The 22186-nt window shown below is 36.7% G+C and overlaps 1 protein-coding gene across 1 annotated transcript in view; it reads right to left on the bottom strand.

Annotated features, from left to right (window-relative positions):
- Window positions 1–1790: 1790 nt before the first annotated feature.
- PLCL2 (phospholipase C like 2) overlaps window positions 1791–22186 on the bottom strand; it is a 107189-nt gene continuing 86793 nt past the window's right edge. The window contains exons 6-7 of the mRNA XM_027881831.1: window positions 11406–11515; window positions 1791–3303 (exon numbers count right to left, since the gene is read on the bottom strand). Of these exons, the coding sequence (XP_027737632.1) occupies window positions 3124–3303; window positions 11406–11515 (290 nt within the window). The 3' untranslated portion in view covers window positions 1791–3123. The remainder of the gene's footprint in view (window positions 3304–11405; window positions 11516–22186) is intronic.

A 22186-nucleotide genomic window follows, 5' to 3' on the forward strand; every position in this document is an offset into this window, starting at 1 on the left:
TAGTGAGATGCTCCTTTTTCAAACAGGCAGTGTTCCTCCTTTTCCTCATGTTTTAAAAAAAGAATTAACTGTCTACATAGTTAATCTGTATGTGAATTTTTCCTTTCCAAATTAGCATTTTCTTTTAAATTGAGCAATATGCCGACTTAGGTCTCTATACATACCCACACTCACTCACTGTTTATTGGAGCCAAACAAAAGCAAAAAAAGGCATTCAGGTAAATAGTCACTTGTGTTTTGCTTTCATCTTCCATAGTTAAAAACTATGCAGACTGTTAAACTGTATTACAGTTTATTTAAAAAAATAAAGGCTCAAAAAACTGTAAAGTCAACCTGTGAATAATGTTATTTGGAATACTTCAGTGGATATGGGGTGCTTCCTTCTATATAACCTAAAATAAACATTGTAAAAAAAATGGACTGTTAATGTAGATGCAAAGAATTCTTTAAGAAAATACAACTGAGAAAAATATACTAATACATTTGGGTTTGAAATTATCATCACTAGGTCAACAATAGAGCCAGATACTTTGCTTGCAGGTGGTTACCCTGAACTCTTTTAAATTCAACATGTAAACTCTCTGAAGGATTTTCAGCTACACATCACCTTTCAGAGTATCTCCTTGACTCAGCTCATTTTAAGACTCAGATTTCAACTGAGCATGAATAATGCATGAAATTGACCTTCATTTTAAGGAATCAGCACTACACTCAAATCCTAACATATTTAAATGGTCACTTAGCTAAATGCGTGTATTTTTATTTTTTAAGGCAATACTACGTATCAATTGTTATTCTAACGAGATAGAACACGATCAGAGTAAGCAGATTACATATATTGTAGAGTTGAACATACAAAATCTCTCAGAACTGGTGTATGTGATACTTATTTTTCATTTAACTATTTTTTGCCTTAAAACCAAGGAAAAAAGCCCCAAACTGTGTTGAATGCTTTCAGTGTTCCCTCACCTCTCTTCACGTTGTAATGTGCTAAAGAGAAATACACAAATGCTAAGAATACCCAAGGCATCAGCTCTGATAACCTGGTTGGAGGAAGAGAGTCTACAGAAATGGTTCATTTGTGATATAAATTATGTCATTCCTCAAATGCCACGCAAACAGAGGTAGGGCAGGACTGCAAATGGAGCATTACTGGCTTTTAGGCCTCTCTGAAGCACAATGCTAATTCTGACGACGACATTTCCCCACAGTCTCCGTCCTTTAAATTAAGACTAAAAGTCAGAACTAAAATTCCAACAGCCTCGGTTTTGGGCTTTCTGATAAACTGAAACTGCCATTGTATATTTATGGCATGGATGAACCTTGATCCAACACAGTCATTTTTCTGTAGATGAATCAGATTTAGATGTGATAGATTTGGCCCTGGAAGACTAATTTCACACCAGCTCAGAATACAGTTAGCGACCGTGAGTTTCATGTTGCTTCCCATCAACTTCAGGTTCAATCAGAAGACTTCCAGCTGCCAGCATACAGAAGGACTGCCTAAAAAGCAACACCTGCAGGTGTTTACCACAGGCTAAATGTTTCATTTTGTACAACACAGAATTGAACTTGCTCCTGGCAAGATCATAATATTAAGGCACACGATCTGTAACTAGACACTGAAAGAGCTTAGCACCTTCTAAAACCGCTCCTGACCCATACAGTTTGACATTTAAAAGTGCAGGCTCAAGATGTGACATTTACTCTGCAAAGGTTTTCATCCCATTCCTGTCCCTGCTTTAATTTTATAATAACTAGAAAATAAATCAAGTCTCTAATAATTCAGATGAAGTGCAAGTATAGCAATGTTCTTGTTCAGAGCTCTGTTGACTTTTACAGGATGTTATACATATGTAGATGTTCATTACAGTCTCAATGCAGAAAGAGCATCTTGAATTGGTTAAAAAGCAAAAAAAATCCACATAGAATGCACATCTTGAAGGCCTCTAATCAAAAAACGCTTTTAAATAGACATCACCATCTTCCCTTTTTCCCCATAACTGAACAAAAACTGCATTTTCATCTCTGTAAGATTTTGCTTGTTTTTCTTCAAATTTATTAGCTTCTGTAATTATATATAGTCCATTTTATTGTTAAATCAGAAACAGTAAGAGAACACTCTAGGTTGGTATAGTCATTTTACAATGAGCATATCAGCTACAATACCTTTATCTAATGTTTTCAGAAAACCAAAACAGAACCAGAACAGCAACTGATTTATTTTTTTGACAAACCTGCTTATAGAGATATCACCTATTCTGTAAGGAAGAAAATACTCAAAAAATAAAAAAGTTAAAATTTAGTTAAAAGCTTTACTTGTTTTGAGAGCAATCTCATAAAACTCTTTTTAATATGAGCACTTCACTTCACAGAATGAAAAACTATTTACATCATTTTACTTGCAATTTGGTCACATTATCTACACACATTTGCAGAAGATCTTAGGCAAAATAGGTATGTATCTTCTTCTGACATAGGCTATCAGATTGATTGCACATTTTCCTTTTACATAATGGCTCTCCAATAGTGCACTGAGGTCAGTGATCACTGTCTAATTACATTCTCATTTTCATTTATGGCTCAACAATAAAATCAATAACACCTCAAACCCAAATATCTGAGCGGCTGAATCACATATAGTGTGAAACGTGGGTTCCACTTTTTTGGACCTGATTTTCAAAAGAATAATACATCTCATTAGCACAATTAACAAATTGTGCAAAGAAAGAAACTACCTGTGCATTGAATTAGTTTGAAAATCAAGGCATCTTGTCAAATTCTGTCAACTGATTTCCTGCTAATTACACCTCATTTAAAAGATGTTCGTTTCCCAACGGCACTACACTGAACTTTTCAGCACGTAATTACTGAATTACAGTATCTTTTACATCTATTTGTTATATTTAGGTCAATAATGTAATTGCCATGTTACACAATGCCATTGCCTTCACAAGCAGAGTTGCTACATACATTCACAGTTTCAATAGATTGTAATTAGCTTCTCCAGTTGTGCTTTAAAAATCCCAAATATTTTCCAACAGTAAGTGCAAAGCAAATGTCCTATGCAGCTACAATTGGTCACAGAGTTATAAACTCCAAAATTACGAGAAGAGCCTTCTCTCATTCTCCATTTTCATCACCCGCTTTTTCAGGTATGACCTCCAGACTTCGACGAGGCTTTGAGATTTCTGCATTTTCAGTGCCTCGCTTATTGAGTCCACACGAAAGAGTGGCATAATGGATTTGTTTCAGATTTTCCAGTGCTTCATTTTTAGCATATTTGAGAAGATCAGCTTGTCCCTGTAAGAAACAAAATGCAGTTGGAATAGGCAGTTGGTACTAGGATTTCCTCCTTTTTGACCCTTCTGTTTGTTTTAGATTAAAATTATAGTTGCCCAGCTCAAAAAACAAACAAACAAACAAAAATGAACCAACCAACAAAAAAACCAAACCAAACCAAACCAAAACCAACCAAAAAACCAAACCAAAACAAAAAAAAACCCAAACACACACACACACACACAAAAAAAAACACACCAAAAAAACCACCTCAGAAACCAAACAAAACCCCTTCAAAATTAGATTATTTGATGTTAGTAAGGACCAAGCTCTTTGCTTTTTCTGAAGCCCATCAGTAGCATCAACAGGGGTAATTTCTGCCTAACAGTTCTCAAGAAAGTAATCTATGCTGTACTTTTAATCCAGGGCGACTATAAATGTTTCTGCATAACTAAAATAAAGGCTGAGCCTAATACTTCAGGGAGCCATTTAAAGCTTTTCTGGTGTTTTGTTCTTAGAGACTTTTTTTTTCCTAGCAATGTGATTCCCTCAGTGGTAGGATGGTAAAGGACCAATGCTTCTGGCTCCTGACAGATAATTCTCTTGAAGAGATGCTAATGTCTCTTCCAGAAATATGTTGGCCCTCCTCCTCTGCCCAGTAAGTTTGAAATGCATCTTTACATCTTGATTTTAAAAATAAAGGAGGAGAGATAGAATGGCAGTCCAAAATGTGTGCACTCATGGTCTGATACTTCTGAAGCTTCTTTAACAACTCAGAGCATAAATACTATCCTATGAAGCAAGCAGAATTACGCATCTGAGGCACACAAATTGAAAACAAATACTCTTCCTTCAAAGAAATAATACCCTCCCTTCCTTTACCCAAGACTCTAATAGCCAAAGTCTTCTTTTCTGATCACTAGAGAGGAAAAAATCTAGGAGTTCACCAATCCCAGCACATGTTTCCCTAATATTTTCTTCTAAAAAAACCTCCAAGGCTACCTTTTTAAAAAATTGCTTTTTTTTTCCCAACTGACAAACAACTAAAAGCTAATTTAAAACACTGCAGCCCTCTAAATGAGTCATATCTGGAGTGCATCTGTTTCTAGCCCAAGTTCTATTTTATATGGATTAGTAGAATATAATTCTGGAACTTTAATCAAGTTGTTTATTATAAGCATAGCTGCTAACAAACAGTCTATTAATAAGGTTGCCCAAAACTTCTCAATTTAAACTCCCCCTGCTTTCAGTTACTTATATGCTTGCCAAACTTTAACTACTTAAGCTGATACTTTCTATCCAGGATTCCTGTCATTGGCAGATTTTATTATTACTTCTGTTTAGTATTATTCTTTAATCTTATCCATATGGTTCATTCAGCTCTGAGAATAAAGACAGGAAAATGCTCACAGAACTTTTTCAACAATCTTCTGTACTGCCTTCCCTACTCTCCCTTGTTGTAGGGACTTGTAATTCAAATGAATTCAGGGACCCATAGTAGTGGATCCAAGTTAGGAGCTTTTAATAAACAAAAATCAGATTTTGGATGTGGTTAGTGCAATCACTTAGGATTCCATTTTTGATGATCCTTCATCTCTTGACACAGCACACACAGAGCAATGTGGCAAGACAATATGTATTCCATTCCAACAGAATAATGAATGTGCATTAGGAAAAAAGTTGTTTTTTTCCTGGATGACTTCTCCAAGCCACCAACATTGGGTTGCCAGTGCAGGCAGTCCAAAAGCCATATTAGAGGAGGGGAAGGAAGAGCCTGAGACTCTGGAGAGGAGATGGATGGAGAAAAGGAGGGGGCAAGAGCAATCTCTTGAGACTGACCGGGCAAGAAGTCTAGAACTGCAGAAAGGGAAGTTGGACTGCACTGTATAAAGCAGATACCAGATTTTGCTGAAAGAGGAGATGGTGAAACCCACAGTGCAACAACATTGAATTTGGATCTCACAGGTGAGCAGAGAAAGACTGAGGCAACACTTGGGGCTGGAATACAGAAAGAAAACAGACTGACAAAATCCACTACGTTGAAAGAAGCCTAAAAATTATAGACAAGTTAGTTGAAAGATTAACAACTCAAAAAAAGTGAGAGAGCTTGGTAATGAGAATAAAAGCTGGTGACAAAGAAAACCAAACAAAAACACGGAGCAGGGAGAAGACTGCAGAATATAATCAAGTATGGTGATGCAAAAATGAAAAGTAACACTCATCAGGAAGGATTTCTAGAGGTGGCAAGGAGGGGGCAATATGAACTGGAAAGCAATGGGAAAAACTGACAGAAAATTAGGCACCAAGTGGGAACAGAATAGAGGAGGGAGGCAAGAAGAGAAGAAGGAAGTCAAGAGTTATCTGGAGTGGCTGGATTTTCAGCAGATTTTCAACTGTGAGCACCCGGACAATACTGACCAGGGAACAAGAATTTTGTAGACAAAAGAGAATCTGGGATAAAGGGTTGGATTATTGCAGAACAAAAGGTGCTCAGACTAAACACACTTGGCCAAGTGATATCAAGTTTAGACCAGGTGTTTGTGAAACCAACTGTGTTATCATTATCTGCTGGTATGTCTTGATCTCAAGATAAAACAAGAACCAACCACTGCTACCAAATATGCCACAAGCTCAAGTGAGAGAGGTCTGTGCAATTGTTATGAAGTGCCTAGCTCTGTTATACCATTATGAAGCCATGTGCTGGGGAAAGAAAACAGCACGCATCTTAAAAATTCAACTTCTACTCACAGTGAACACTGAAAAGTAATACAATACAAAGGCAGAAAAGTTAAAAAGTCATCCAAATCTGAAAAATTTGCCTGCCTGCACTCAAATGAACTCAAAGACCTTCCTTCTAGTTATGTATCAAATGTCTCTTGTCCAAGGGTTGTCAAGACCCAGTTTCAATTCTTTATATTCTATGCATCCTGACTTTCACAGTAGGTGCCATTGACTCAAAAGGTCAAAGTCAGTTGACTACAAACTGGAGCACAGCAATCTCTCAGACCTATGGACTACTCAGAGGTCTTTCACCTTCTTACCAGTCCCAAGTGACTGTAGCAACTTGCTCTGGTAAAATGCATATTGTGAAGTCAATAAAAGAAACTTACCAACAGCTCAAACTTTATCTTAAGGGAATACCAAAAAACCCACATTCAAAGAAACAAAGCTGGTTCGTGCAGAGAATTCAGTGCTGGAATCTGGAGCAGCTGCAGAACCAAACCCATATGTTTCTCACCATGTGGTAGGGCTGTCTTTGTCAGGCTTTCATCTCAGATTAAGTCAAAAGGTAAATGAATTTAGCCCTTAGTGTTGGTCTGGCAAACACACCACAAAACTTGAATTTACTCCCAGCGCTGTGGATAACAGGCAGTTTGTGGTAATTCCCACCTGGGAGCAGCACCGGTCTAGGCCTTGCACATCACAGGTACAGAGCGCTCTCCTCACCACAGCAGATGACAATCACTGCTCCCTTTCCTTCACCAGGGTTAAAATTCACTAACAGAACTGAGCACTACAGAACTTGAATGCCATTTATTTCATGTACTGATGTTTACAAGCGTCAGAAAAAGAATCAAGCAGCAAGTTGTTTTTTAGGCAGACATGAAAAAGACCTTTAAGACGATCAAAGAACAAAACTGATATTCAGTCAAAACCTTTTTATAAGCAACAACAATAAAGGGTATGGATTACTGTGGAAGTCTAATTCAACATCCTTCATACCACTCTGTCCCAATATGCCTCTGTCAACTAGTCTGGTTTGACTTTTTTTTTTTAATCAACGTTAAAAACATTCTTTTGTTTTGAAAATTTTGATTAAGAGGCAGCGTTCTTATATCATAGCTCCTTAAAGGTAACTAAAACAAAACCAAAATCGTTCCTATCAGTTCTCATACCAATGAAATGAAGTATTGAAGTATGATTTCAGAGTCAACTGGATATAGGATTGACTGGAATGTCTCAGTACAGCTATCTTTATAAGCTGTTATGTATTCACTCATGATTTTTGGTTAACTGGGAACATGAAAGCAAAACTGTAGAGATGACATATTGAAATAACTGCATGAACACCCGTTCCTCCAGAATCCCAAGAAACTCCATCATTAACGACTGGGCTTTAGCTCAGGTTCTGGAACCCAAAGCTTTTATCAGGAAATGTAAGAGGCCCATATCCCTTTTTCCAAGTGTTTCTCTGAGCAGTGGCTGCTTGGTACAATGGGACGTTGTTTTGAGCAACCTGGTCTCGTGGAAGGTGTTCCTGCCCAGGGCAGGGGGGTTGGAACTAAATAGATGATCTTTAAAGTCCCTTCCAACCCAAGTCATTCTATGATTCTATGTTTCTATGACATTACAGTGATCCATGCCAAACTGACATGCTCTGAGTGCAGTTTTGGAATCAAGACATAAAGGACTTAAACTGCCTAACTTTTAAATAAAGCTTTAGTTAGGAGCCAAAATCCCATCAGTCCAGCAACTTCAAGAGACTAGTAGTTTCAGATATTTAAATAGAACTAGGATGTGGGAAGTCTTCCAAGGAACTGTAGGACTAGGCAGCAGCTATCAGAGGATTTATGAACGCTTCATGGCTGCCTGAATCCCCTTGGAGATTTGGTTGAAAAAATTCAGATGATTTAAAAAAAAAAAAAAAAAAAGTAAGAAGCTGCAGTCCTGTAAGTGCCTTATAAACTTTCATCTATAAATACATTTTTAAAAATAGTGTAGGTGCAGAACCAATGTTATTACAGAGATAACAGATGTCATGAACTGCATGCCTTGGCCTTTCTTTCAAGAGAAAGTAATTCATGTTGTCTAATATGACTTGTCTAAAAAGTTATAGCCAAAAAAGAACATCTAACAAATGCTGAAGTTAGGAGTCCCACCTTCATTCTGAGTACTTTAATTGAACTCTCTCTTCGTGTTTAGAACAGCACTTTTTTCCAAAGACTAATTTACAGATGCTGTTATGTTCTTCCTATGGGTATCTCAAATTCTGAGCCCATAGAGAGTTTTCCCTCACAGTTTTGCTATGCCACACAAGTCCATAAATTTTTACAATAGGTTGTTTGTAGGACTCTGCTGCAACAGCAGTTGAAGTAATTTTCTTTCTTTAACTGTGTACTTTCTGGCAGAAAATGTGATTATCTATGTTTAGAAAATACGAATGCTATCAGTCTGAGTAATAACAATAAATTACTACCAAATGATCTTGCAAACTGCGTATTTGAAAGAGATGAATATTCTAACACTGTACAATCTAAATTTCTCAGGCAACAAAGTAAAGCAGATTAAATTTACTCTAAGTGATGTTTTGAAGTTAAACATCTCTATGTACATCTATGGGGTGAATAAGAATAGGCATGTGTGCATATGCGTGTACACAATCGGATGGAGATATTTCAGCTGAACTCAAACATACTCTACCAATAATAAACTTGGCCACATGGTTTCAAATTAAGAAAAATTAAATCCTTTAAAACAGTAACTGTAACGCATTTGCGTGCAGACACACAGATATTTAATAGCTATGTCAGATGTTCTAAACAAAGAGTTCCCCTAGAATTAAGCTGTCAATTTTGTTATTTTATCAAACTTTCCATTGCATCAACTGTAGTCAAAATGTCCCAATTGAAAGAAAACGATCAATAAGTATCTTGAGGGTAAAACGCAGCTTAATTGGTTTGGAAAATACATTAGCTGCACCATGTGAGCATTCCATGATTCCTCCGTGAGAGAGCTGAGGATGGTGCTCATGCAGAATTATTTAGTAATGCTGTTCAGAGCCACACAGCAACTCCTGAACCGTAGCCAAGAATCCAGGCAAAATACTTTTCCTAACTACAAGAAGAATAAAAAGGTAAATCCACCTAAGCACTGCACTACCTTCAGTGTGTTCAGTGCGTTCAACTGTCTTGCTTGTTGGACAGCAAAATTTGGAGCCACTGAATAGTAAGGCTTTTATTTTTGTGCTGTTTGAGAAGGAACTTAATTTGAAGCAAGCAGGGAATTCAACAGATAAAAGAAATTCTTCTTAAAGTGACTCAGATTGTCAGTTTCAATTTCTACTCTAAAAAATGTGGACATTCACTTTCCATCCCTGTTCTTTCACAGTTTTCAGGGAACTGGAAACATGGAAAGAGTAAACCATAGATTGAAATTATGATTGTAGGTGTTTTTCTCCACAGAGGAAGAGTAGTGTCTTGGAAACGGATCAACTTCTACTTAGTTATATGACACAAGAGAAGTTATGCTTGCAGCCAATAGTTGAGAGTTTGGAGTGAAAAACCTCGATGTGTCACTTCAGACACATCAGCCTTTAACTTTTTGTACATCTAAATGTAACAGCACTTAGCAGACGCCCATCTGAACTGTAATAGCTGTAAATAACTTTTCAGATGTAACAACATACCAGAACTTTCTGTAACACCTCCTGTTAAGTTTCAACAAGAGGCTGATTAAACTCTCACCAATTTTTTAAAACAAAATATTCATTACGGGACAGATTGTACCTTCCTACAGAAAGAATCTTAATCTCTGAGTAGGAAAAAAACACGTCAATGTTGAAGAGATTTTCTCAATAATCTCTTTAAAAGGAAGACCTTCTAACATCATAATTACGTTAATCCTAAGGACATGTACATAAGCCTTTCAGTCCTCTGAGGAGCCAGATCTAGCATGTGGCTTCTCCAATTCCTGGCTAACACAGAAATCACGACTTCACATTTCAGTCGCTCACCAACTGCAAACCTCCCCTCCACCATCCCGTATGTTCTGAATGCAAAGCAGAGATGAAGCGAAGGTACTACTGTTTCAGGCAGTATTAAAACAGATTTACCTATCCAAGCTGGTATCTGACACCTTTGACAGAAAAGAAGGGATAAGAATTTATTTTTTTGACATTAGCCCGATCCCACTGTACTGACTCCTCTCCATCTCCTCAGAAGCACAGGACTGGTACGTGACACATCCCATACGCTGTCTTCAGGAAACTACATTCTCATAAAGAACATGTGACAGTCTGGTCCTTTACCTATAAGCAGAACCTGCATTCGTATTTTGAGAATGTATTAATGTACATGCTGTAGCAAGTTTCTCCCCCTTCTCTCCTAGGCATTGGATTTGTGCAGTAAAAGACAAGGGGGGTGGAGCAACATCATGGAAAGCTTAACAGCTGACACCAGCACGGAAAGCTGCATAAGTACATGTGCATTACTGGGCTTTCTGTATCAGTTCACTGTAAGAAGCAGTGATAGGGAATTGTATTTTTAAGAAGAACTAAAAAAATAACTTTCTTTGTAATTAAAACAGACTTGATAGTTTAATGTAGTGATGAAATATTTGATTGAGTGGGAGAGAAGAACTCATTAGCAGATGTAAACACAAAACTTGAATAACTGGGCTAGAAGAATAGTGTCAAGGGAATAAATTAAGGGAGACAGTTTTGCTATCTCTATAAATTTTGTTATACTCTGCTGAGATGAAAGACCAGCAACAACAAACCTGAACTGTTCCACGTTCTAGTTTCCTAGGGGTCTCTGGCTGAAAGCTTTTTTTTACACTTCATCATTTACTCTTTTGTCAAAATGTAAACAAATGTGCTCAACAAAATGCAGAGAATCTCCAGCTCATCTACACTCAACTTACTCCAGACTGGATTATGAATATGATTTGTTTCTACCATTAATCGCCATTCATCACTGACTGCAGTAATAACAGCTTCCTTTCTGTTTTTCAGTAACTGCATTAACCTTAACACTCTTGCTCCCTTTCAAATCACAAAACAGGTTTCCTTCCAGCCTGAGTCACTTTGCACAAATCAATACTCATTGTTTCACCCAAGTATTCAAGATTACCAAGGATCCTGCTGATGTTAAAAGGTTGCAAAAAGAAAATGTCAAACAAACTAAATGAAATAAGCTTCCACAACAATAGAAGAACAATTCACATTGAGAGTCTGGTGTGTTTCAGGTTATATAAACTAAACTGGCTGTGGTTATAGAAGTGGATAAATCTAGCTGAACTGTGACACAGAATAGCAATCAGTAACAACATTAGAATATCAATATTAGAATATTTTCTGTTTTGAACAAAAAAATACAGTAACTAACCAAAGGAAGACACATTACCTTTAAAATTGTAATGTTCCATGTAAAACTTTCAACTGATTTTTGCAGTTTTCTTTCTTTTAAGCCTTCTCTTGCTCCTATATTGTGCAGGTTTTCATGAAATTCCATTGCTGTGGAGAAAAAAGAGGGAAGAATATAGTATCTATTTTAATGCATTGTTGTGGTCACAGCAATAGCAATTTGAAACTCATATGGCAAAAAGACAGTGAAAAAGCTTCGGAAATTTTACTCTTCAAGCACAAATCTATCTGATCTAGTAATGTGCAATGCTATACAACGTGCCAATATACACAAATCTCTCTGAGCCCAAATCCACTGAAACACCTGTTGGGTCATTGCTATACAAAGATCAAGCCCAGCAAGTATTTCCTATACAAAAGCTATCTCAAAGCACAACTGAGTTTGTTGTGTCATATGTAAAGATCTTTTTGTGAATTGCTATAGGATGGAAACGGTAATTTCATTAATTACTTTATCGCAAAAAATTTATTTTGTGCCTTGCTCTTTTAGGCACTAAATTTACATCACAGTTGTCCAGCTAACAGCTTATGTGCTGAGACCAGCCCAGAAAATAACCATCTCATGTTATACCTGTGGAGAAAAGGAATAACTGCAAAGGAGGAATGCCAAGTGAATTGCCAAGGACATTTCTCAACACCGTGTAAACTACTGTGTCCAGAAAATCTGTACCCAGCAAAAAAAAAAAAAATTTGTTGACAAAATTCAGATTAGCTTGATCTAAACACTGAGTGGACCAACCAAAACTTTAGTTTTTACCAGCACACTGCACAGATAAAAGAAAAAATAATTTCTTTCCATGCTGCAGTTATAAGTCATATAAAAATAAACCTTAAACAGTTTCCTTCACATAGGGGAAGTAAAATGTTCTTCCATGGGTATACACAACAACCCAACACGGACTACATCAACTCTCCTATGAAAGTCATTTTAATTGTGCTCTCCGGATATCTCTATCTGTAATAACATAAAAGGGCATTTTGAGGTCAAAAGCTGGCAAGTGGTTCTGACTTACAACTATGAAAGTAAACCCAAACTACAGTTAAAGTAAAAATTGTAATTTTAACTATGTTGGTTGAGATATTCTAGTTTTCTAGTGACTGTACGTGTTTCAAAATGCGCTTGGATCTGCAAGAAGACTAACTTTTAAGGACATTATTACCTCTTCTTTATAATCTCTCTACCTCACACTCATATTTCATTAAAAGTAAGAGATATGAGCAAATGTTTTTATTGTACATTGCCTTACTTTACTCTCACATACATATACAAACGTTTTAAAAAATATTCATAGATTCATCTGAAAGGCAAGATTGTTCTTTTTAAGTTTTCTTACTATTTTGGATTTTGCTACAAGGAAAATAAATGGAAAATATTTTCCCCAAATTAAACTACTGTATATCATTTTTATTTCAGTCACTTCTCTATAGCTCTGACTCTGCCGCTAATGTCTCAAATAATGTTCCTATTTCCCCAAAGCAGATTTCTAAACAGGTGAGAAATTAAAGTTCATTAATCCATCACTGTTTCCAAGTATCCATTTCCTGTTCATGTCCTGTCCACAATAAAAAAATCCCTCCCAATATGACCATGGAAAGATTATGTACAGATCCATATTTACAACATTACTTTTCTAGAGACATCGTGGCAATACAAATAGTCTGATTTGTACCATGAATTCGAAGACAAAATGGTAAATGTCTGGACTTCTGTACCTTTATAATTACTGCTTTTTAAGTCAATTGATGCTAGTGATCAATAATAATCTTGAACTAAAGCCACTCAGAGAGATATCAAGAATAATGCTGAGGGGCTTCATGATCAGTGTGAAATTGTTTATTTGTAGATTTCAGATTATTTTTATGTACATGAAATCCCTGCTATCACAGACACAGATGCATTGTGACCACATATTCTGCCAGCCATAAGAGCTCCTTTTTGTTCACCAACTACGTCCTGTGGTGATGCTCTTCCTTCTTTACCCTCATGCTATGGTACATTCCTGTTCTGCCAAAGCCATTCCACTCCAGCTAAGTATACGTGGCAGTTAGCAGCAATATCTCATCACACTTCTTCAGAAAATAAAACAAAGTCAGATCATCCTATCGGTGCACACACATGTAAACCCTCAGCAAACAGGTGTCTCCTGCTTAAATAGCACTAATCACCTCCCTATCCTCAACATCTCTTACAGACCGGCCAACTCCTCATCATCATGCTACACTAAACCTGTCCTACTCTAAGCCTAAGCATACATGCAGGGACAAGTAGATTTGAATTTTATTTCCATTTCTGTTGTTAGCTCTTGCCTGATAAACTAAAATTAATTATGTCACCTCTTAGTCTCAGTTCTTCCATCTGTTGAAAGGAATGAATTATATTTGCTACACAATATATGGACAATTAAATTTTAGAGTATGAATGCAGCATAGCATTTATTTCCCGTACTTGTTCTTGCTTGGTTTTCTCACACTTTGCCTTGTCAATCTCATCCCATGCATTAACTATGGCAAAGTAAAATACGAGTGTTAAGTTCCAAAATGAAACTGCTTACTAGAAGATAACAGAAAATGGGAAAAAAAGAGGAAAGACCTTCTCATTTACAGATAAATTATAAACTCATGTAAATGTGCCTTTAAGATATGCTGGCAAAGAAAACTGAAAGCTAAATGACTTTTTTTCATAAATACACAGAATTTCCTGTCTCTTTCCAAGTAAAAATTAAGCTCTTACTCTCATTAAGATATAGTAAACAAATCACTCGGCCTCATTACTTCTAGAATTATTAGTCCATTAGTAATTTCAAACTGCCTGAGAGCTCTTGAACGATAACAGGCATACTACTAACCTGATGTATCACCCAATATATTTCTGTACATACCATCTGCTTAATCAAAAAACACAAATTACTCATGTTTTTCATTTATAGTGGCAGATGTTAAAAAGGATATCATTCACAACTTTCTAAGTGATCATGAAGATTATGGGTGTTCTGTTTAGGTGGTATTTCCTGTGTTTTATTTTTTGCCTTTTGCCCAAACATATTTATCTATAATGAAATTATTATTGACTGTTATCTTGAGCCAAAAAGCTCAGTTCTAAACTGCTCTTTTGATTAGTCAACTTTACCAAAATCCTTATTTACAAAGAATCACTGAGGTAGGAAGGCACCTCTGGACATTGTCTAGTCCAGCACCCTTGATCAAAAGCAGATCAGATAGAACAGGTTGCCCAGGACTGTGTCAAGTTGGCTGTTGAATATCATCAAGGATGGAGACTCCACAACCTCTCAGCGAGACCTCTTCCAGAGGCCACACCAGGCCCTCACTGAGCCTATTCTACCCCAGGCTGAATAGTCCCAGACCTCTCAGCCTCTCCTCACAGGAATCATCTTTGTGGCCCTTGCTGGACTCACACCAATATGTCTGTGTCTCTCATGTACAGGGAAGTGCAGATCTGTATGCAGCACTGCAGATGTAACCTCACCAGTGCTGACTAGAGGAGAAGGATCACCTTCTTCAGCCTTCTGGCCATGCACTTCCTTAGGTATATTTGACTTCTTCTCCATAAGAGCACCCAGATCCTCTTCAAACTGATTTCCAGCCAGCCTCCAGCTAGTACTGGTGAATGCACAGGGTCATTCCTTTCCAGGTGCAGTACTTGGCACTTTTCTTTACTGAATCTTTTTTATGTGGTTCCTATTACCCACTTAATCCAAGTCCCTCAGAGTAGCAGCACAATCAGCTGTTGTATCCACCCTCCAGAGAGTTTGGTATCTTGTCACCTTGCTGAGGATGTTTTTGGCCCCATCATCCAGGTAATAAATTAAAGACATTTAAACAGTAGTAGCTCTAGTATCAACCTCAGAGATACATCACTAAGTGACTGCTCTCCAGATGGACTTCATGCTCGTGATCACCATGCTTTGTGCCTGGCTGCCCAGCTAGTTTTCAGCCTCTACACACAGTTTGTCCAAGAGGATTTGACAAGAGACAGAGTTGAAAGCTTCAGTGAAGTCAAAATAAAAACCACACACTGCTCTTCCCTTTTCCACTAAGCCAGTCACATCATTATAGAATGCTGTCAAGCTGGTTAGGTCTGATTTGCCCCTTGTAAATCCATGCTGACTCTTCCCAACCATCTTCCTGTTCTGCACGTGTTAGGAAATGGTTTCCAAGAGAATTTACTCCACCATTTTTCTGGAATTGAAGTGAGCCTTCTTGAACTGGTTTGACTGCGGTAACTCTACTGCTTGTGACAGTGTGATGAGGTTTCAAACATCATTATCTGATTGCCTTCTGAGCTGGGGGCACTAAGTTGGCATAAGCTGCTTTATGAAGTCTGGTCACCGCTACTCCACCATAAGTAAGGGCAAGGTGACAGAAGCCATACAGTTTGCAAAATAAAAACTGATTCAAGTCTTCCATATTAAAAAGACCAGCTCTTCAATGACACATTCACCCCAACAATTAAGTCATGTAAATACACTGTAATATATGTAACAAAACAGCAACAGCACGATTCAACAGCAGGATTTTAAAGTGAAAAAAATACTGCCAATAAATTTTCCTAATCATAACCAGAGATTTCACAGCATATCTTTCTTCCCTGCAGTACACTTATAAAGCAATCCTCCAGTATTTCCAAATAATATTTCCCCCTTTATTGCTGAATCTCTTTCTGGTTCCCAGTGAATGCTGGTTAGTTTGAATTTCATGATTGTCTCAGCTTCTCCCTCTCTCTCAAATCCTCTCCCCCAACCCTGGAATGCATTAGATGGCTTTAACACTTCTTCATACCCTCAGGAATACCTTAGCATTCAAGATGCTCTTCTGAAATTTTACATACAATTCTTTTCTCCCATTTTCAGTAACTTCAAACAGCATGAGAAAAAGAGAAGTGCCATAAAACTGCTCAATGAGTAGCAGCCCTATATCATGTGAGGAGACTAATAAAAATTTGCTTGGCTAGTCTACCAAAAAGAAAACCAAAAGAGGAGCAACTGCTCTCTAGATACCCATCAGTCAGGTAAGACCTTGGACATCAAAGGATTGTTTCAGCTGAAGGAAAATATTAGGATGAATGTCCTTCAGCAAAATTGGAATATATGTATAATTTATAACCATTGCAGATGTGGTTCTGTAAACAGCCTTGAAAAGGAGAATATTACTCAAATAAAAAACTTTGACATGATCAATTTCCAAAAACTGTACTGGGAAGTAGACTTCAGGACTTCCCAGTCCTGCATATTCTCAGCCAGCTGCATGATAACCTCTCTAAATAGTATTACATGGCAGATGTCAAACCTGCATAAATTTATGCTTAACATATTCTGATGGAACATTTATGTCTATAAACTAAACAAGGACTACATGACAGTACAGAAAGCAAGGTGTCTTATTGCTATGACATACTTTAATAACAAAAATTCATTTCCTAAATAAAACATACAAGCCAATACCACAGTCTTGACAGGCTGACAAGAATTCTGAGCCATCACTTGTCAAAATAACTTCCAGATTAGAACTTCAGCTTTGTTTAATGTCCTGGATTCTTAATATTTTATTTGTCACAAATATGTTCAGAGGATACAAAATCTTTCATGACTTACAGCATGCATATAAGCTTATAATATGTGTTATTGTTTTGCTGATGCTTGAAATGCTGGAATAAAGAAGATGCATTTCTGTTGCTGCCCTGCCTATTGCTGTAGTGCCAATACTCTATCTTCATTAAAAAAGTATTATTTGGCAATATATCTCAAAACCAACATTGTAGATACTACTAAAAGTTACTCATCTTCAACTGTATTTAGCTTGAAAAAACAGCTTTTTGATTTCCTTAAAATGAAGTTAATTCATAGGAAATTCACTCTTCTTAATTATTAACTAGAAATGACACCTGCTGAAAGCTGGCTAGCAATTCCTCCCATTACTGGGATTTCACTATAGCTCCAAAGTACTGTACTTAAGATATTGATTAAAATGTGACATACACAGCAGCATAAGTGATTTTGCTATTTTTAAAATAATTAAGAAAGATATATTAAAAAGGAAAGTGACCTTAAGGCATTGAGCTGCATGTATTTATGTTTTCACTTTTTTGGTATACAATATATGTATCTTTGTTGGAACACTCTGATGATAGTTACACGTTTATCAAAATCAAGATGTGAAAAGAAACTGAAACATGGAAAATTGGAGTGCATGTGTGTACTGTAGGAGTTCAGGCTGTTGGAACTCTGAGATTTGTTTGCCTTTGTAAGAGTTACTATCACAAAACCCTGGCATGCAATCTCAGTTTATAGAAAAAAAATTCACGCCTTTTCTTTAACTGAGAATCGAGATACTAATTTTTCAAGGAAAACTCATTTTTCTTAGCAAAACAGCCAGTACAACACTTGCTAGACTGTATTTCTAAAGCCAAATCTCTACTTGACATGCTCATTTGTTTTCTTTGATGAAAGCTTTCTTGCCAAGAGCATGATTTACAACCTAGCTGAGACATGACTACACAGCAGGTGGGCTCCTCCTGGTATAGGATTTTTCTCTTAATAAAGAACTTTATCAATGAAAGAGCACAATGATAAAACTTTGGCAACAAATGTATATACTGAGTGGGCCTAATATGAAATGAGTAGCAAACAAAATCTGACTATATTTATATATGAGATAAACACTGGTAACACTCCGGGTATGAAGCACTTAACTGCAGTCAAGACAAATATATTTTATTTCACTCCTGGTAGAACACTTTGATTTAAAAGCAAATTAAGTACTTTTCAAAAGAGTAATAAATAAGTATCAAAACCTGAATAAATGTTAAATATTTTTAAATGAAAGGAAAATACCATACAGTTCTTGATTAGGTTACCCCATCTTGCAGGTCAATTACTATGTAGACTCATCTCAAATACTTACAAAGATTCTGTTAATAATTTGCATAAACAGATTTGTTCTTTACTGGAAAAAAAATCCAAGTGCTTCAAACATTAAAATATTTCTTTCTACACTGTGTAAGTTAAATAGTAATATAGGAAAAGAAAGAGTACTAGAAAAGAACTTAAGCTGTAAGTATTCATTTCCACATGTAAATATGTAATTTGTTTAGACAACTGCTATTCTTGCCCTGATCTTTGAAAGCAAGGGCTTTAATTTTTAAATATATTTTTAAAATATTTGTAGTTTAGATTATATTCCTTAAACACTCAGGTATTTCAGCCTCATAAACAGCCTCCTTTTAAAACAAAGTTTATCAGAAGAAGTGATTGGGAAAGAAGTCTGGCTACCAGATCACATCACCAATAAATCAAATCATGTTAGAGAAGCAACCAAACTCACTATACTTAGAAATTCTCCCATATTTTGCTTACAGAACACTCTTCACTCAAAGATTTAGAATGAATCTTAATAAATTAATGTTCAGAGTACCTCTGTATTATCTAAGAACAACTACTGACTGCAAAACCTGAGTCTTAACAGGAACAAGGATTATATCTTGAAATACTTCCAAGCACCTACTTTCCACTGAAGTCACTCAAAATATTTTATGTCATAACTAGAGAATCGTAATTTCTTTGTGGATTTTAAGTGTGTTGTTCTTCAGCTTCAAGAAGCTCAAGGTACAAATTATTTGCATTCAACATATTTAGATTAATACTTGACAAAAGAATACAGGAACTTAATTAGTTGTTTGGTCTTTTTAAATTACTTCAACTTCTTTGGCAATGTGCACTATCTCTGTAGTAAGTGGAAATGTTCCCCAGACACAGATGTCTATGCACTGCTCCTACTAAGGTGGTTAAAAAGTGTTTTTGTGCCTGGTACCCTATTATTCTTTATAAGGGGCAAAGACAAATTGTATGCTTGAGATAAACTTCTTATCCCAGCATCCCAAACAACAATGGCATCACAGCCTGCTGAACATCATCCTCTTTGCAAGGACAAAATTAGTATTTATTCTTTCAATCCAGACTCATCCAGTCATATTCAATCACAGTAATTCAGTTTTCAATATAAGACACTTTCTTTAATGCTGGAGAACCATTTAGGACATAAGATGCTGACCATCTTCTTTATGAACCACGGTCAGAAGAGATTCAAAGTAGTTGTAGCATCAAGCTCATGCTGGTATGAAGATAAAAAGAGGACACCTGTAACATCTGGCCTCTATTTAATTGCAACTTTGCTACTTCCAAGAGTTAAGTAATCAGCTCCACCTTCCTTGAACACTTTCAAGACAATCCTGCATAAAATTAACTCACTTGAAACCAAAGTAAACAAAAATAGCATCAACTGACAAAATACAAAAAACCCACACCAACATTCTGTACTTCCAAAACAGCAGCACAGAAAACCAGATCTTCACATATTAAAACAGTTGTTCTGGAAAATTGACACATAGTATTCCACTTCCAATGTACATAAAATTTTATCCCACAAGGACATTTTTTCATGAAGACAGACTGTATTTCTAAATATGGGTAAAGTTAAGCAACCACATATATTACAATGAACTAAGACTGTCAATAACGGGCATAAACATAGAGGTACAAGGGAGAGGATTGTTTCCTACAGACTGCTGTTTCCATCTTTTATTTATCAGCCTTGATCCTCAAGAGAGACCACTGAAATTTTATGGAAACGTTTCTGATTTTATTTAATGTTAGAAAGCAGATTTAATCAAGACGTTGATTTATGGCACATTATAATTTCTCCAGTGTTTAGATCTGACTGAGCCCATGTTGTTTCACTGACAAAAGTAATGCATCTCTTTCACTTCCACAGGAATCTAACTACTTTCTTTTCTAGCACCTTCTGCACATGAGAAATTTGGCACCCTTTTCTTTCAAGTTGTCTGATTAATACAATTCATTTAAACCCAGAGCCATTCCCCCAACCTATATTTAACTTGGTATTTGTTGTGATTGCTTAAAATAAAAAGAAGAGGAATGTCTATCTGAAAACCTGTTCAACTTTTCAGCCCTTCAGCTAATAAGGCATGTTACAAAATTTGTCTTTCAACCATGCTGATTGTAACACTTTACTATCTCTGCTTTTTCATAATTCCCACCTCTGGATAGGTTGGAACTGTTGAGTGGTCTCAGTCAGCAGCTGTTGTTTGTTCTCACATATTGATGCAGAAAGCCCATGGGGGAGTAAAGGGGCTCCTCATACTTTCCTCTCATTTTGGATTAGATGGTAGCAATGATAACCATGCAGCCTTTGAGCAGATCTTGGTACATGCGTACTCTAGTATACCTCTTTACAACTTAAGAGATATAATTAATCTTGTCTCCTTAATCATTTTTGCAGGTACAAGGCAACTGCTAAAAATACAAACTAATATAATAGATTAATTTTGTAAGTATTTCTTACTGGGAAATGTCTATTTAAAATCAAGAATTCTACTTTAGCTTCCTGCAATGTCAATCTGTTTTTGAGTACACAACCACATTTTCCAATAATTTTTGCTCACTGAAGTTGCTGAAAGTTGTAAGTGCAGTTCTAGATAGCCATCCTTAATATGATCTGATCTTTTACTGTGCTAGAATTATACTAACAGTAGGGAAGAAAAAGACATATGAAGGGGCAAAATCATGAGGGTAGTGCAAAAGTCAGTGTTAATAAATTATTTACCCTAGTAGCAGTGATCATTAAGAAGTATGGGAGATGTCTCCTAGGAATCATCTACCCATGTGCAGAACATATCAGATTCCCCAAAAAACCAGTACCATCCAAGGTATTGCAGTGAGATATGTATGAGGAGCAATACAGGAAAAACATGGTGTATGTCTGGTGTGAATAACCATGGTGAAAAACATCTGAGCATAAAGAAAAATGACTGATCATCTATTCACTGATACTACCTAAGTTGATCCAAATGCAATTCTTCATGTCCCCCCTCCCCAGCAGAATGTGGCTTCAAGAATATTCAAGGCACAGGAGAGGAACAGGATTACAGAGCCAGGGAGTACGTGTGTGTGTGTGGATCTATATACATATATCTCAGCATAACCTAAGCTGCTGTGGAGCTGTACCTGAAGGGGCTTAGTGGAGTTGTTAGAGGAGGAAAGACAAATAGGAAGAAAAAAACATAGGAAAAAGGGGGCAGACAGAGCAAAAAGGAAATAAAAAAAATGATGGATTGAATACAGAAAGTTAAGAGACATAAATGAAGGATTGCCTTAACATGCCCTTTATTTCCTTAACTATCACAGAAAGCCTTCTGTGCTAGTAAACACTGAAAATGATGTTGTGACAAGTGTGGAGAGAGGAGCTAAGACAATTTGATAACTGGCTTGGAAAAAAAGGAGACATGGAGAAAACGAGGAAGAGCAGGTGTTTCAGAAGCATACAGGTTGGCTGGGAGGGGCCTCAAAGTGCTGTTTTAGTCATAGCAGGTGATGGTGGTAAATATTGTAGATGGCTTACTTTTGACAGTGAACCTCATGAAAAATACAGTGATGGATCCAATTCTAAGATGTAACTTGAAGATCAGCACATCCTACTGATGCAGTCAAACAAATTAAATATTCTCAGTTATGAAGTCCAACAATAATGGACAAAGCAGCATTCCTTCACTCCCTATTTATGAAATGACAGTTTAAATGCAGTGGCTTCTAATCAAAGCCAAGACTTGCCAGTGAGAGGCAAGACGTGGATTAACAAGTTCTGCTGAGTTTGTGTGAACTCCACAGTAGCCAGACCATAAACACTGCAAATTCTCTTTCAAGCCAGGGATAACTGCAGAAATATAGGGAA

The sequence above is a fragment of the Empidonax traillii genome, unplaced genomic scaffold (genome assembly GCF_003031625.1).
Source record: "Empidonax traillii isolate 1590-97213 ecotype Southwest subspecies unplaced genomic scaffold, ASM303162v1 scaffold96:size1206935, whole genome shotgun sequence".
Lineage (NCBI taxonomy): Eukaryota > Metazoa > Chordata > Aves > Passeriformes > Tyrannidae > Empidonax > Empidonax traillii.